The sequence below is a fragment of the Ictidomys tridecemlineatus genome, chromosome 2 (assembly GCF_052094955.1).
Source record: "Ictidomys tridecemlineatus isolate mIctTri1 chromosome 2, mIctTri1.hap1, whole genome shotgun sequence".
Lineage (NCBI taxonomy): Eukaryota > Metazoa > Chordata > Mammalia > Rodentia > Sciuridae > Ictidomys > Ictidomys tridecemlineatus.
Genome location: NC_135478.1, coordinates 4,865,170 through 4,881,038, shown reverse-complemented (window position 1 = coordinate 4,881,038; position 15,869 = coordinate 4,865,170). Strand labels below are relative to the sequence as shown.

General features: G+C 50.0%; 1 protein-coding gene across 2 annotated transcripts; it reads left to right on the top strand.

Moving 5' to 3' along the window:
- Positions 1-1,787: 1,787 nt before the first annotated feature.
- On the top strand, positions 1,788-6,029 carry LOC120891532 (CD209 antigen-like protein E). 2 transcript variants are annotated; one of them, XM_040290542.2, is made up of 7 exons: positions 1,788-1,895; positions 1,985-2,071; positions 2,334-2,423; positions 2,690-2,782; positions 3,169-3,320; positions 4,024-4,133; positions 4,956-6,029. In XM_040290542.2, the coding sequence occupies exons 1-7, from the start codon at positions 1,850-1,852 to the stop codon at positions 5,104-5,106; spliced, it is 729 nt and encodes a 242-aa protein (XP_040146476.2). In that variant the 5' UTR covers positions 1,788-1,849; the 3' UTR covers positions 5,107-6,029. The 2 variants fall into 2 exon arrangements, with proteins under 2 accessions (XP_040146476.2, XP_077891202.1); XM_078035076.1 differs by lacking the exon at positions 1,985-2,071 and having other exon boundaries at positions 1,808-1,895.
- Positions 6,030-15,869: the final 9,840 nt, after the last annotated feature.

Genomic DNA, 15,869 nt, shown 5'->3' with positions numbered 1-15,869 from the left:
TCTCTCCTCTCTGGAGAGGGATGGCCTCTATTTGTCAGCTGTGACAAATAAACCTTGGTGAGGGTCTCTGCCTGTCTCTGTCCTTCATTTATCGCTGGCCTGTCTCCCGCTGTCCCTCACTGTCCTTCCCTCCACCCGGGGCTTCCTGTGCCCTAGTGTCGACCCAATGTCCCTCCATAATCAACTCGCATTGCTCTCTGTTCCTACCTGTGCCGTTTTGTTCCTTCTCCTTGCTTTTGGCATTTGGCTTCTCTTGTGTTGGTTTCTTGATATTATTGGAAGGCTATTTCCCCGGCCAAAGAACAACATGCTAACAGCGGAGTTGATCTCCATAGGTTTTGTGGTCAATTTTAGAGTGGGGCCACCTGTCATTCCATGAAAACGGGGTGAAACTTCCAATCTTTGGAGTAAAAAGCCAAGCACAGAGGAACACACCTGTAATCCCAGCAGCTCAGGAAGTTGAGGCAGGAGGATTGCAAGTTCAAGACCAGCCTCAGCAACTTGGAAAGTTCCTAAGCAATGTAGCAAGACATTGTCTCAAAATTAAAAAAAATAATAAAAAAGGACTGAGGACGAGGCTCAGTGGTTGAGCACCCCCAGGTTAAGTTGACAGTACATAAAAATAATAATAATAAAGTCCAAACAAAACAAACATACAAAAAACAAACCTCAGTGTGTTCTTTTCTTCTTGTTGAGTTTTAGGAGTTCTGTGTGATCTCCGGACAGGGGTCCTTCACGTGTTTTTCTTTGCATTCTTTTTCCTGATGTGTGCGTGCGTGTGCGTGTGCATGTGTGTGTGTGTGTGTGTGTGTGTGTGTGTGTGTGTTACTCGGGACTGAGCCCAGGTCCTGTGCATACTAATCAAGCACTCCACCACTGAATGACACCCTTTCAAATTTTATTTTGAGGCAGGGTCTCACCATGTTGCCCAGGCTGGCCTTGAGCTTCCCATCCTCCGGCCTCAGCCTCCTGAGCAGCAGGGATTCCGATGTGCACCGCCACACTCGGCTTCCCCCTGGGTTCAGCGAGAGTGCTCCTGACATTTCTCATTCGTCTTGCTGTGGGGGGTTGATGGACACCACCATTTCACATTAGGGACACTTCATTTCTATTTCTAGTTGCCGAAGAGTTTTTAAAGTCTCAGTCAGGGGCTGGGATTGCGGCTCAGTGGCAGAGCGCTTGCCTCTCATGTGTGAGACCCTGGGTTCAATCCTCAGCACCCTGTAACACCAATCAATCAATAAAAGTATTTTTAAAAGTTCCAATCAGGAATCATGTTGTGTTTTACCTATTTTTTTTTCAATCTATTCAAGCACTGAGGTGGGTGTTTTACTTTAAATTTTTAAAGCAGTATGATAACGGATTTTCTGATGAAGTTCATGCATTAAATATATATATACACACACAGAAGCAATGATGATTCAGCCTAAGTCCCGAGTCAACAGAAAGCACCCTAAATGAGGACATCAGCAAACCAAGGCAGCAAAGCCTGGGGCCAGAGGGGGCATGTCTCAGGGAGGACGGGAGGCCTGCTGCCCACTCTCACCGTGAGTGAAGAAGGAATAAATATGGAGCTTGACAAGACGTGGGTTTTGTTAAGAACATCCGCAGCTTCGCCGTCCCGAGAGTGGACCGGCTCTCCTGCTCTGGAGGCAGGCCACACAGCCGCTCCCTGAGATCTGGAATGTGGCCCCTGTCGTGGTGTGTCCCAGGCTCGGCCCCCTCCCTCGGCCCTCTTCCTGTGTCCTACCCAGTTCCCTGTTTCTCTTCTTGACGCACAGTAAGTTCAGGGGGTGGGAATAAAGGCTGTGGTGTCACCAGCCCTGGGCACTGAGGGACAGCGGTGATTATGAGTGACTTCAAGGAAGCCAGGGTGCAGCAGCTGGGTCCTCTGGGTGAGGCTGGGCTGGGAGTCTGGGAGTTGGGGCGGGGTGTAAGGGGCCAGCTCGGGCCCCAGGCTCTGACTGACGCGCTTTCAACTCAGAGAAGGGGCCGATGATGGCCAGCGGCACGCGGTCTTCGGCAGAAGGCTCAGGATTCCAACTGACTTCTGCATTCAATAGCTTGGCAGGTAGAGCTGGGATGGGACCAAGAGGTGGACGGGCCCCCAGCACTCGGTTCTGGGATAGTAAGATTAGGACCCTGGACAGTGGGACCTAAAGGAGTGGAACCTGGGACAAGGACTTCAGCCACGCACACAGGCTGGTGTCCACTCCCGCATCCTGGCAGGCAGAGGCTGATCCTCTGGAGTCCTGTGCCCCAGGGAGGAGCAGGCTGTGGCCAGGCTGAGGCAGGGCACTGGACGCTGGAACACCTCTTCCTTCTCTTCCTAGGGTGCCTGGGCCATGGCCACATCTCCCTGGTGCTGCAGCTGCTCTGCCTCACGGTCTTAGCTGGGATCCTGGTGGCTGCCCTTGTCCAAGGTCAGGGCAGGCCTTAGGGTGGGGATCCCTTATCCGGGCCCTTCAGCAGCTTCCCTGGGGATTGCCTGCCCCCACCCCCCACATCAGTACAGGGGAGAGGGAGGAGGACCTGCGAGGGTCCCGGCTCCATGCACCCTTGTGCTTCGGCCTACTCTGGATGCCACTTTTCTTCGTCTTCAGTCAGAACTAAACAACACCTTGGCTCTCAGAAATGATGACCAAACAGTAGGTGTTCAACAGGTGTAGCTTATTTTCTCTTGGCACAGTTTCCAAGATCCCCAGCTCCCAGGAACAGGAGCAGGAGCTAGTGAAGCAGGAGAAGATGTACCAGGAGCTGACCCAGCTGAAGGCAGGAGTCGGTGAGTGACCAGACACTGCGTCTCATGGGGGCCTCAAAGGGTCTGTGCTGAGGCTTTGCTTAAATAACCAGCCCTCTCTGAACCTGCTTCCTCATCTGTGAAATGGGAACACAGGATAACAGTGACAGTGGCCCTTGGTGCTCACAGGTCGCTGTGCCCACAGTAGGCACTCAGGCCAGTCTCCTGGGCTCTGGAGCCCCTGCTTCTCCCAGGCTGGAGGAGATGGGACCTGGGTGCTCCTGGGGGCTCCTGGTGCAAGGGGTCCAGGGTGGGGACAGTCACCCAGGTGCAGGGTCATGCAAGGTCCCTAACTCTCCAGGGCTTGAAGGTGAGCAGACACGGGAACATGGCCTCCCAGCACAGGTCCTGACCCTCTCCCCCAACAGACCGCCTGTGCCGCCCCTGCCCCTGGGACTGGACGTTCTTCCAAGGACACTGTTACTTCTTCTCCAAGTCCCAGCGGAACTGGCACGACTCCGTCATCGGCTGCCAGGAAGTGGGGGCCCAACTAGTCGTCATCAACAGCGCTGAGGAGCAGGTGCGTGGTGGGCCCCATCCTGGTCCAGGGCAGGCATCTGGCCACTGGCCACGTGGGAGGAGACGTTGGTCAGAACAGGGTTTTCTGGAGCAGGGACTGCTTCCTCCAGTGGAAGGGAGGAGACGGGCATGGACAGGGGGTCCCAGGCAGCTCGCAGGGGACACACAAAGTCTGGTCAAGGGTGAATGCTTGAGGAGCAACAAGGATGTTCAGGGCCCCCACTGGTGCGCTGACCAGGGGTGACAGCTTGCTCTCTGGCAGAAGTGCCGTCCTCGTGAGTTACACTTGCCGACTTTCCCCATGTAGACATTCCATCACGACTGATTTCAAGCTGCCAATGGGCCGTCATTCAATGCAGAATTGAAAAGAGGTGCTGTGCGTGACCAGCTGTCACGAGCAGGGACGGTCTGACCCTAGACTTTAACCCCGTCATGAATGCATTCATGTAAACGTGCTCAGAACACATAGCCAGTGTGTGAGAGGCGAGCCAGCTGCACGTTGAGTGTGCATCCAAAACACATCTGCCCGTGGCACACAGATGAGGGAGGACCCAAGCTCCTGAACACAGGAGGGGGTTCACGGCTGCAATATGCTAGAAGACTGGAGGCCAGACTGCAAGCAGAACTTGCCACGGAGAGATTGGGGAATCACAAGCTGGCACATAAGTCCAGAGCTTCCTCCTGACTCCTCCTCCCCCCTCCAGAGCTTCCTGCAGCAGACTTCTGACATCCAAGGCTCTGCCTGGCTGGGGCTCTCAGACCTGAATAAGGAAGGCGCATGGTCCTGGGTGGATGGCTCTCCTCTGTCACTCAAGTAGGTCCTGGGGGAAGGGCACTCCCTGGAGAGCAGGGTGATGCTCTGAAGCTCTGGCCTGGGCTACACCTGGGGTTCCCACTCCCTGGCCCCTAGGCCTGAGAATCTGGGGCACTCACTGAGTTGAGGAAGCTGGTCTTCATCCTCCTGTGCCGAGAGCGGGCCACTGGGTGAAATTCCACCTCCAGAGCTGCAGGAGGAGCTCGGACGGAGCGTGGGTGGGTGACTGAAAACGGAGAGTGTTACTGGAAAATCTGAGGGATAGCAAGACCAAGGGCACAGAAGACAATTCCACTGAGAAGATAGCTTGAGATTCTCCTGGATCTCAAAAGAAGGAGCCAACTTCAATCCATGGCAGCCCCCTGGGGAAGGGCAGGGCTGGGCAGCGGGTGGAGGCGCCGTGGGCGAGGGCCTGCATTGTGGTGTCCACGGAGGGATTGAATGAGGCAGAGTTTAAGAAGCATGGCTAGCCTGAGTCTTTCAGTGGGCTCTGGGCTGGAGGTGCTGGCCCTAGATGCCTGGTACTTAGCCCTGGGGAGGTGTATAGTGGCCCAGAGTCCCCCAAGCAAGGTGGCTGGGGTGTGAAGTCTAGGCTGGTTGGTGGCGTGTGACAGTCACACCCTTAGCAGGAGGATTCCTCTCATGGGGGCCAACAAGGGGCAGGGTCCAAGGTCGAGTGACTCAGGCATGTCACTGGGTGTCGGGAACAAGGCTTGACCTCCGCAGGCTTGTAGGACAGAGGTGAGAGCATCACATGTCCTGGAGCAGAGACAGCGCACGGAGGGGGCGGGGTGGAGGCTCACCACGTGGACGGTTTTGCAGCCTCACGAGATACTGGATGCCAGGGCAGCCCAACAACCGTGGCGGACAGGACTGCGCGGAAGTGCGAAGCAGGGGCTGGAAGGACTCCAAATGTGATTACAAGAAATTCTGGGTGTGCAAAAGATTTGCAGCCTCCTGCTCCACTGAGTGACTGCTGGTTCCTCCGCGCCACGCCTGCCTCCTGAACAGCCCGGCAGGTCTCAGAACTCCACCCAGGTTTATGCCAAGCCCTTCCCCTGCCTATGGACATCGAGGTTTCAATACAAGCTCTGGGACTCTTCTCTGGGATGCCTCAATCCCTGTGGGGCTGAGCCCACGTGGGGTGACACGGGCCCTCCCTCCTGGGCCTCTAGGTTGCCCCTGGCTTTAAGGGGTGGTTGTGTCTCACCTTTGCCGTTCCATCCAGTGCCCAGGAGTGGGGCCCATAGTGGGCTGGGTATGTTCCACTAATCTACTCCGTCTTCCCCGCTGAGACCAGAGGGTTTGCATGACCATGTGTAGCTGCTGCCATGTCCCCCAGGGCCCATCCCACCTCTGCATGACATTCCTCCATCTTCTCAACTTCCATGACCCTCCCCTGCAACCCGTTGGCCCAGGGCCCTCTCCTGGTTGCCGTAGCTCACCCTGGAGGCTGGAAGCATGAAGGAATTCATTCCCCCAGTCAATCAAGGACTGCCAGGAGCTGCAGCATGAACACCCAGCCCTGCCTCCCTGGGTGACCCTGGTGGACCCTGAAGTTTGCCTGCCAGCTCTGTTCAGGGAGGGACACGCTGGCCCGCTGCTGGGAGTTCCTTGGAGGCGGCTGACACCTCTCAGCCTCTTCTAGTCTAGACCCTACTGCAGGGAGCTGCCTTCTCCAAGGTCGGGCTCCTTCCTGGTGCAGCCCAGATGGGTACAGGCCCGTGAAGATCTGTCCACGTGGGGTCCACATGGGGTACCCCTGAAGGACCATGCAGGTTCCAGAGCTCCCATGGAGTCCTCTGTGGCTGCTGTCAGACCTCCTCTGCTGGACTGTCCCCCTCCCTGCTCCTATTCCCTTCCAGTGGCATAATAAAAATATCTTTTTGGTCCTGAGTGGCAGGGTGGCTTTTTAAAATTCCTAGTGAGCCTCTGGGCGCCCACTTGAATTCAGGCTAATGAGGTGTTTGACGGTAGGACTTGGACGCCTCCACATGGGAGGGGTCACCAGGGAAATCAGAGGATTTTAGAGGGTGGGAACTTCCAGCCCCTCCACCGATGAAATGAGGCAGAGTTTAGGAAGCTCGCGTAGGCATGGCTAGCTTGAGTCTTTTCAGTGGGCTCTGGGCTGGAGGTGCCTGGTACTTAGCCCTGGGGAGGTGTATAGTGGCCCAGAGTGCCAGAGTCCCCCAAGCAGGGGCAGAGATTGAGCTGTATGAAAAGTCTGGTAACGGTGGGGTTTGGTGAGTTACAGGCTGGTGAGCAGGAGAGGGTCCCAGGTGCTGCCCACTAGGAGAGAGCGTCCCACCGCCGCACGCTTTCCCTCCATCCGGGCATCTCTTCCACCTGGCTGAGTTGTGTTCTTTATAACAACCCAGTGAATGCAAGCATGTATTTTTCTGTGAGCCATCTGGAAAACTGGGAGTGGGTTCTGGGAGCCCCTGGTTCATGGTTGGCCTGGCTGAAGCATGGCTCCCCTAGGCACCCCTCTTGCAGAAGACATCTGGGCTCGTCTTGTGGAACTGAGATTTCTAACTTGTGTAATCCAGCTCCAGGAAGCTGTAGTGAGAAGTGGAAAACGACTTGGTGTGAAAGTAACTCCATAGACTTCCCCTTCCTCCTGCTGGGACTGACCGCAAGGATGTCCCTTCATAAATAACTTGAAGGCTGAATCCTATCTCGGTAAATGGACCTTCAACAGTGGGGCTAACTCAGAGACTCTCTCCATACACCCCCCAGAGGCACATGGGGCTGAGTCCCAGCTGCCCACGTCAGTCATAGGCCTGTCAACCTCCCCTGTGTCTGTTCCCCTCCTTCCTTCCCCTCCCTGTCCCTCTTTTCTTCCCCCTCCTCTACTGCTTCTCTTGGAATCACCTCCCAGCTAAACTGTGGCTATCCAAATACTTGGCTCAGGCTCTGTGTCTGGAGAAACCTGGACCAAGTCTACAATACGTCTTGGTATCTGCCCGACGTGCTTCTTCTCTATTAAAATACTTTTTTTCTTCTCTTGGGCGATTTCTCTTTTAGATGACCTTTAAATGACTATAGCTCTTTAGGTTTTAATTAACCTCTTGAGTAAGCCATCCGTGCCCGTGGGACCAAAACATGTCAGTCTCTCCAGTGAAAACTCAGTGCCCTCCCTCCCCATGTTCTGATCTCAAAAGGTCTTCTCCCTGTTCTTTATGATATTCCAAATAATCCACTTGCCATGTTGGCTTCAAACTCTACCTGCAATACTCTATAGAACGTTGAAAATCTATTTGTGAATAAATGGAGCACAGGGAATTGTTGGGACACTGAATCCTCTCTGTGATACTGTACTGGTGGAGACGTCCCCTTCAGGATTGTCCAAACCTATAGAACATAGAGCACAAGTGAGCCCAAATGCAAACTGTGGACTTTGAGTGGCAATAACATGTGCATATTGTTCCCTCTGCTGCAAAAATATCTAGGCCTGGTGGGGGCTTTGACAATGGAGGAGGCTGTGCTTTTGTGGGGGTGGGAAGTGAATGGGAAATCCCCCCACCCTCTACGTAATTTCGCTGTAAATCTATACTTTTACTGTGAATCTAAATATTAAAGTCCATTTTTGAAGATCTGTTCTTTCTTACAGAATGATTTCAATTAATAAATGAAATAAGGAACAAAGGAAATATGGGATTATCCTTAGGATATCTCATCAACAATTGCTGTAGAAAGATCTCGAGACAGATGTTCTAATTAATGGGGGAGAATGTTACAAGAAACAGGACATTTGCACCACCTCAGTGAACTCGTTTCCCTCAATGCTTATTAACAACCACTGTGGTCTTAACACATGTTCACACATCTACTTCTTCTTGGAAACCAGTTCTCCCTGTGAGGGCAGCTGGACATGGTGACTCACTTTCAAGGAAGAGAGCAGCATCAAATGGCTTTTAGAAACATTTTCCTTAATTGTTGCTCTAAATAAAATATCAAAGATTTTGGTTTTGTTGGAGAAGGACAAGTTTTGTAGATCGCCAAGGCACGGTGATATCTGATAGATACAGGTATGGATAGATACCTGTAGACATATATATCTTTCTATATATATCCTCCAAAGAACCAGATTTTCTCCTTCAGGAACAATATCAGTACCATTGAAGATGCATCAAACAGCATGGAACAGGTATGTGTGGGGGAATAGAGACTCTATCATGGAGAAACCTGGCATTTACCACCTTAACTAAGATCACCAGTGACAAGTCATGATCATGTGGACATCATGTATTTCCCTACTGGACCCACCAATATCGTGTGAAAGAAGGGCACATTACCTTTGTGGTACATTCCCCCCTAAACCCATATCCTCAATCTAATCATGAAAGTTCAAATCAAAGACCATTCAATGCAAAATGCCTGATTGTTACTCTTCAAAACTTTCCAGTTCATGAAAGACAAGAGAAGAAGACAGGTGTAGCCATCCATTTTCTGTTCCTATAATAAAATAGCTGAGGTTGGGAACTTCATGAAGAAAAACAGTTTGTTTAGCTCAGTTTGGGGGCTGACAGTCCAAGGCCATGCAACCCCATCAGTTCAGCTTCTTGTCCAGGACCCTCTTGGCTGTGATACAACATGGCAGATAGCGTCGTGGAGAAAGCAGAAAAGGAGATCATGTATGAGACAGGAAACCAGAGAATACGGAAGGGCCAGGCTTTCTCTCTTTTTATTTTTATTTATTTTTTATCTTTTAATGATTTTATTATTTTTAAAAATACACAACAGCAGTGGAATTCATTAGAATCTTATTACATATATAGAGTACAATTTTTCATATCTCCATATATAAAGTTTGGTCGCGCCAATTTATGCCTTTATACATGTACTTTCTTTTTTGCATTATAATACTTAATCAGGCTTCCTCTTTTGATAAAAATTCACTTTCCAGAGAACTATCTCACTTCATGGCATTGGCATAAATCCTTTGCAAAAAATGATGCCCCCAAACCTAACCACCTCCCATTAAGCCCCACCCCTTAAAGGTCCCCTCACGTCTCACACTACATCACAAAGATGAGACCAAGCTTCACACCAATAAACTTCAGGGGACACACTCAAACCAATCGCTAAATCACAGCAGCAGGAACCTGTCACAGTCTGGAGGCGATCAAGAAGACAAAGTGACTGTTATGGGCTGAACGGTGCCTCCAACCCAATGCCTATATTGCTGGGCATGGTGGTTCACACTTGGAATCCCAGCAACTCTGGAGGCTGAAGCAGCAGGATCACAAGTTTGAGACCCAACTGGGGAACTTAGCAAGACTTTATCTCAAAATTCAAATAGGGCTTAGAATGTTTTTCAGTGGTAGAGCACCCTGGGTTGAACTGCAAAAAAAAAAAAAAAAAAAAAAAATCATGGGTTGACGTCCTAACCTCTTAGTACCTCAGAATGTGACCATACTTGGCAATGCGGTCTTTACAAGGGCAATAAAGTGTCAAAGCAATGCCTGATTGTTACTCTTCAAAACTTTCCACTTCATGAAAGATATGTCAGAGAGAAGGTGGCATCTACAAGCCAAGGAGAGACACAAACAAGAGACCCTTCCCCTTACAGCCCAGAAGGAACCAACCATGCTGTGCTAGCTAGCTTTCTGTTACTGTAACACATAACTGAGAGAAATCCATGTCCAGCGAGGAAAGGTTGTTTCAGCTCACAGTTTTGGAGGCTTCAGTCCTTGATCAATTGGCCCCATCCCTACGGCCTGTGGTGGGGCAGCACGTCATGGTAGCAGCCATGGCCAGACTGCTCGCCTCAGAGCTGGGACATGAGAAACAAAGGAGGGAATGAGGCCCCACGTCCCTTCCGAGGGTGTCCACACAGTGATCTGAAGACCTCTCGCTGGGTCCCACCCCTTAAAGTTTCCACCACCTCCCAGGGGGACCAAGCTGGAGACACACCAATCTTTGGGGGACATTTTGGATCCAAATTATAACATCTGCTCATATTGATCTCGGGCTTTTGGCCTCCAAAACTGTGAGAGAGTAAGCTTCTCTGGCTGAAGCTGCATTCGTCACAGCAGCCCTGGCGAACTCGGACGCCGACCACAGGCAGCGTGGGATGCCCTGTGGGAAGATGGAGCGAGCAGAGAAGGGGCACCCGTGGGAACACTGGTAAAATCCAAATGAGGCCTGCAGTTTAGCCAATGGTGGATTCATACCAGTATTAATCTCTTCGTTTTGACAAGTGTATAATGATAATACACGATATTAGCATTAGCAGAAGCTGGGTAAAGAATATACAGAACTCTCGACTGTCTTTGCAACTCATCGTGAATCTATATCAAAATAAGAATTTGCAAGAGGCTTGGGGTGCAGCCTGGTGGTCGAACGCTTGGTTTCACTTCCACAACCAAAAAGAAAAAAAGTCTGAAACAGACTCAAAAACACTGCTTAGAATTTCATTTATTTAAGGTTCCTAGAGAAATCCATAAAGACAGAAGGTAATAATCATGGGCACCAGGAACTAGGAAGTGAGAATGGAGGGTTGGTGTTTACTGGACAGTCTCAATTTGGGAATAGTGGGTGGTGATGGTTTCACAAACATATGAACTGATTTATTTATGAATTTCCTTCTCTTCTTTTTTTCAGTGCTAAGAGGGCTTTGCACATGCTAGGTGAATGAATGTTCCACCACTGAGCTGCTCACTGACCCCATACTCATTTTTTTGGGGGGGTGGGGGGTCCCAGGGATTGAACTCAGGGTCACTCAACCACTGAACCACATCCCCAGCCCTATTTTATATTTTATTTAGAGACAGGGTCTTGCTGAGTTGCTTAGCACCTCATCATTGCTGAGGCTGACTCTGAACTCCTGATCCTCCTGCCTCAGCCTCCCCAGCTGCTGGGATTACAGGTGTGCGCCACTACACCTGGCCCAACCCCGTATTCTTCTTCTTTTTTTTTTTTTTTAAAGAGAGAGAGAGAGAGAGAGAGAGAGAGAGAATTTTTAAAATATTTATTTTTTAGTTCTTGGAGGACACAACATCTTTGTATGTGGTGCTGAGGATCGAACCCGGGCCGCACGCATGCCAGGAGAGCGCGCTACCGCTTGAGCCACATCCCCAGCCCCCCAACCCCATATTCTTAACGTGATTTTTCTTCAGCATCCAAGAGTATTTCCTATTTGGCGAAGGGGCTTTGGTTTCTCTTTCCTTTGCAGATGCTAATTGCTAGAACACGAGAAACTTGTCTTTTTAAAGGTTAATCTTGCCACAATCTTTAATTAGTCCGGAGGTTAAATCCTTAGCAATTTCTAGATAAATGATCCTAGCTTTGACGGACTGTCAACTTTCCTTTTTGCTTTCCAATATTTATTTTCTTATTGCATTGGCAGAAAGCAAGAGAAGCATCTTGATTTTGTTCTTGATTTTACCAAAATATTTTTCTCATATTTAAAGTCATGCAGTACATTGGGCGAAAAGCATTGTTAGGCTCTTTTGCCAGTGTACAGATATCATAGAGGATGCTCCTACAAACTGACATGGCTGTGATGTCATGGGTGGTACCGTCTTCTGCAATCTGTGTGGCTCATCACCGATGGAAACATGGTTACCTGGCGTGTGACCTTGTGGAGATGTTCGGTAGGTGCCAATCGCCCTATCAAAGCACCGCACTCTGTGTGGTTTAACGCCACAGAAGTGTGCTGTCTCACAGTTGTGGAGGTCACGTCTGAAACAAGACAGAGTTCCCACAAGACAGAGTCCCTCTGAGTCATGGAGGGGACCCTTCTTGCCTGTTGCCAGCTTCTGGTGGCGGACAGTGAGCCCTGGCTTCTCCCCTCCTGTCCCAGCACAACACCTTTTCTGTGTCTCTTCTCTTGGTTGAAGGACAGGGGCTTATGGGATTCGAGCTTGTCCTAACCTCACCAGAACTTGATTACATGTGTGAAGACCCATTTCCAAATAAGGTCCCATTTGCAGGTACCCTGGATTAGGGCTTTAACTTATCTTTTGTGGGGGACACAAACCAACCCCCACCCCGACTCAGTGGGCATCTTTTTTTTTCCATTTGTTTGTTTGTTCTTGATTTTTACCGAAGATGGTTCTCATGTTATCATTAAGTCAAACCATTTCTGTAGATCCCTGGAAATGGCCTTTAAGGAAATCGCCTCCTGTGTTTGCTCAGCATTCGTTTTCTTGTGTTTATCTTCTTTTTAATGAAAAATGAGCATTGAATCCATCTATCTCAAAATGTGGAAGAGACAAAAACAAGAGCCGGAAGGATACAGACCACGAGGGAACGTGTTTACTTAGCTTCCAAATGGGCAAAACAATCCAAAATATCATCCAAGGGTGCATGCACAGTTAAAGTGTTCTTTAATGTGATAAACACCGAGCTTTGGGGGGGAAGTAGCCTTGGGGAAGGAAATGGGAATGAGACCAGAGATGGACTGGAAGTCCTAGAAGAAGACTCACACTATATTTGTCATATTTACTTTTAAAAGGATCTGAAACATGCAATGGTGTCAAAACAGGAATACAGCGGAGTGGAAGGCAGGCACATTGTGTTCTGCAGACCTCTTGACACACTCATTTTTTTTCATCATAATAATCAAAGTCAATATTAAGAGCAATAAGCGGGGCTGAGTTGTGGCTCAGTGGTTGACCATTTGCCTAGTACACGTGAGGCACTGGGTTGGATTCTAAGCACCACATGAAAAAATAAACAATTTTTTTTTTTTTCTAAAAAAGCCACCACCAAGCTGGGTGCGGTGGTGCGTGCCTGTAATCCCAGCGGCTTGGAAGGCTGAGGCAGGAGGATCCTAAGTTCAAAGCCAGCCTCAGCAAAGGTGAGGCACTAAGCAACTCAGTGAGACCCTGTCTCTAAATAAAATACAGAATAGGGCTGGGGGTGGGGCTCAGTGGTAGAGCGCCCCTGAGTTCAATCCCCAGTACTACCCCCACCCCGTCCCTGCCACTCGAGTCTTTGACCCAGCACCAGCTGCTCCCCAAACTCAAAATCCTGCTCCTGGATGATCTCGCTTCTTCCCGAGCCCTGTTCCTTCACTCTTCCAATCTATGCACGTGCTGAGGTCATTCTGGGATCCTTCAGGTCCGTTCGTGATTCCCTGTGCTCCCTAGGTGAGCTCCACTGTCTTGAATTTCCCTGGTCACGTGTCTCCCACCCACCACGACACCCAGAAAAGGGTTTCCCTTCCCTGTCTGTGGCCAGCCTCGTACCTGGGACCTCCCTTCTTTCCCTGCAGCAAGTCCTGGGCGTGGGGCCTGGGATGGGCAGCTCTGGGTTTTGTGGAGCAGCAGGAAAGCTCCCCCGAGCTCGTCAAGGCTACATCGGCTCTAGGCATAAATCAGAGACCCACCTTCCTGCCCTGCTCCCTTCTCCCCTCGACCATGTACCTGTCCTTGAAGGCACCATTCCAATGGGATCCCTTTCAGGAAACATGTGCTGACCCCCCGCATGAATGAATTGGTTCTCCTCCAAAGCAACTAATGAAACAATCCCATCCGGATCCTTTCCTAAGAACACATTTTGATGGTTGCCTTGGACAGAAATTTTGCAATCTTTTTTTTTTTTTTTTTTAATTTCCTCTAACTAAGCGCCACTTGGGGTGTGCCTTTCCAGAAAGTTCTGCCACATAGTCATGTCTTGCTGGTAAGTCAGCTGTCAGCACCTGTTGACACGGTTCCTTTTTCTGATGATGGAGGCAAAAGGAGTCTTACATCTCAGAAGGAGAAGACTTCTAGGAAGAGGAGCCATGTCCTCTCGTGTTCCTGAGTGTCTTTGCCGTGGCTAAGCATCGCTGACCAGTGAAGTTGAGTCCTGTGCCCTACAGATGCTCTCTGATTGGTTATACAGACTGCAACTTACACGTACTTGGTTCATACATACATACCATGGACCCTCAGCCCAGTAGTAGAAAATCTGATACTGTGTTTCTGGAACATTCTATGTGAACTTGGATCCACATGTCCTTCCCCAGATTCTGTTGAACAGTTCCTTGTCCATCTCCAGGTGTCTGACCCTCTTCCCTGCAGTAACAAAACGAGGACCTGTGTTTATCAAGTCTGGACCCTGGTGTGAATGTTGTGCCTAAGCCTATATATTAGAATCATGCTCCCTTCTCCACCCTCCTGTGTCCTTTGTCATCTGCTTTAAAAAAAAGAATCTGGGCTGGGATTGTGGCTCAGCCGTAGAGCGCTCGCCTAGCACGGGCGGGACTCGGGGTCGATCCTCAGCACCACATAGAAATAAAGGCATTGTGTTGTGTCCATCTACACCTAAAAAAATAAATATTTAAAAAGAAAGAAAGAAAGGATCCTCCTTTCTCTTCATTTTATGTGACCATGAATGCTTCTCTCATGGGTGGGGGGAGTGCTGGGGATGGAACCCAGGGTTTCATGTGTGCTAGGCAAGCACTCCACCACGGAGCCACACCTCAACCCTTGAGTTCACTTTTTAAATGAAATGTGAATAATGTTCATTATTTCTAAAGCCTGTTAAGAAGTGAGGGTGCATACACATATCCCCAAGAGGGCTGGAATCTAGTGAACGCAATGGTTATCAAGTAACCTTAGCTTCCCAGTCAGGTCTCCTGGCCACCTCCCCACTGCCCAATCCTCCAAGCCCTTAATTCTGTTTGAGGTTTGGTTCTTTTATAACACTTGTGATTTTTTAAATATATGTTTTTAGGGTTCTCACTCTGGGCATGACGGACAGTTGGAGCAGGATCACCCTTTGCCACGGGACAGAGGCGGTCCTGTGCATTGTAGGGTTTTGAGCAGCATCTCTGTCCTCTACCCACGAATGTCAATCACACACACACACACACACACACACACACACACACACACACATACACACACACACACACACCAAATTCTAACAACCAGAAATGTCTCCAGACATTGCCAAATATCCACTGAGAGAGAGAGGCACACTTACCCTTCGGCAAGCACACTCCTCTATAAAATGTGCTTTTAAACTGCTGACTATTTAGTATAGGGTCTATCCCCTGACCACCCCACTGAATTTGGAGTACCAAGGACAAAGAAATCTGCTCCTTGATGTACCCAATACTCAGAGTATGCCAAGGACAAAGAAATCTGCTCCTTGATGTACCCAATACTCAGAGTATGCTTCACAGTAAGGGTTCAATATTTGTTGGGAAAATGCATAATAATTAGTGGGATTTTTTTTTGTTTTAGGAGTTGGGGGCGGAGTCTTGCTAGGTTAACCAGGCTGGCCCCAAGCTCCTGGGCTCTGGTGATGCTCCTGACTCAGCCTCCCTGGTTGCCGGGTCTGTCGGTGTGCACCACCGCACCTGGCTCACCTGGTGTTTTTCTCGCACCTGAGATGGCGCTGGGTCTGTCATGCATGACCTCACTTCTTTATCCTTCTTTGAGGGAGGCCCTGTTATTGTCCCTCCTATTCACAGAGGGGAAACTGAGGCTTCTAGAAGCTACATCTGCATACAACCCCATCCACCACCCCCCTACCCAGCAGTAGAATCCAGGAGCTTAACTGGTCACCCCAAAACTTTTCAATTTGTTCCCTTCTGGCCAAGAGAGACTGAATTCAGGTCAGGGTCAGGCCCAGCCTCTGAGACGCACCTGCGGGGAAATGGAGGGGGGGTGCGGATCTGGCACTGGCTGGGGAGGTCCCATGGAGGGGCTTTCTCAGGATCTAGCAGGGTCAAAATTTGGTTGGGATCAGCATGTCCAACTCAGGAGGAAACCCAGCCCCCAAAGAGTTAGG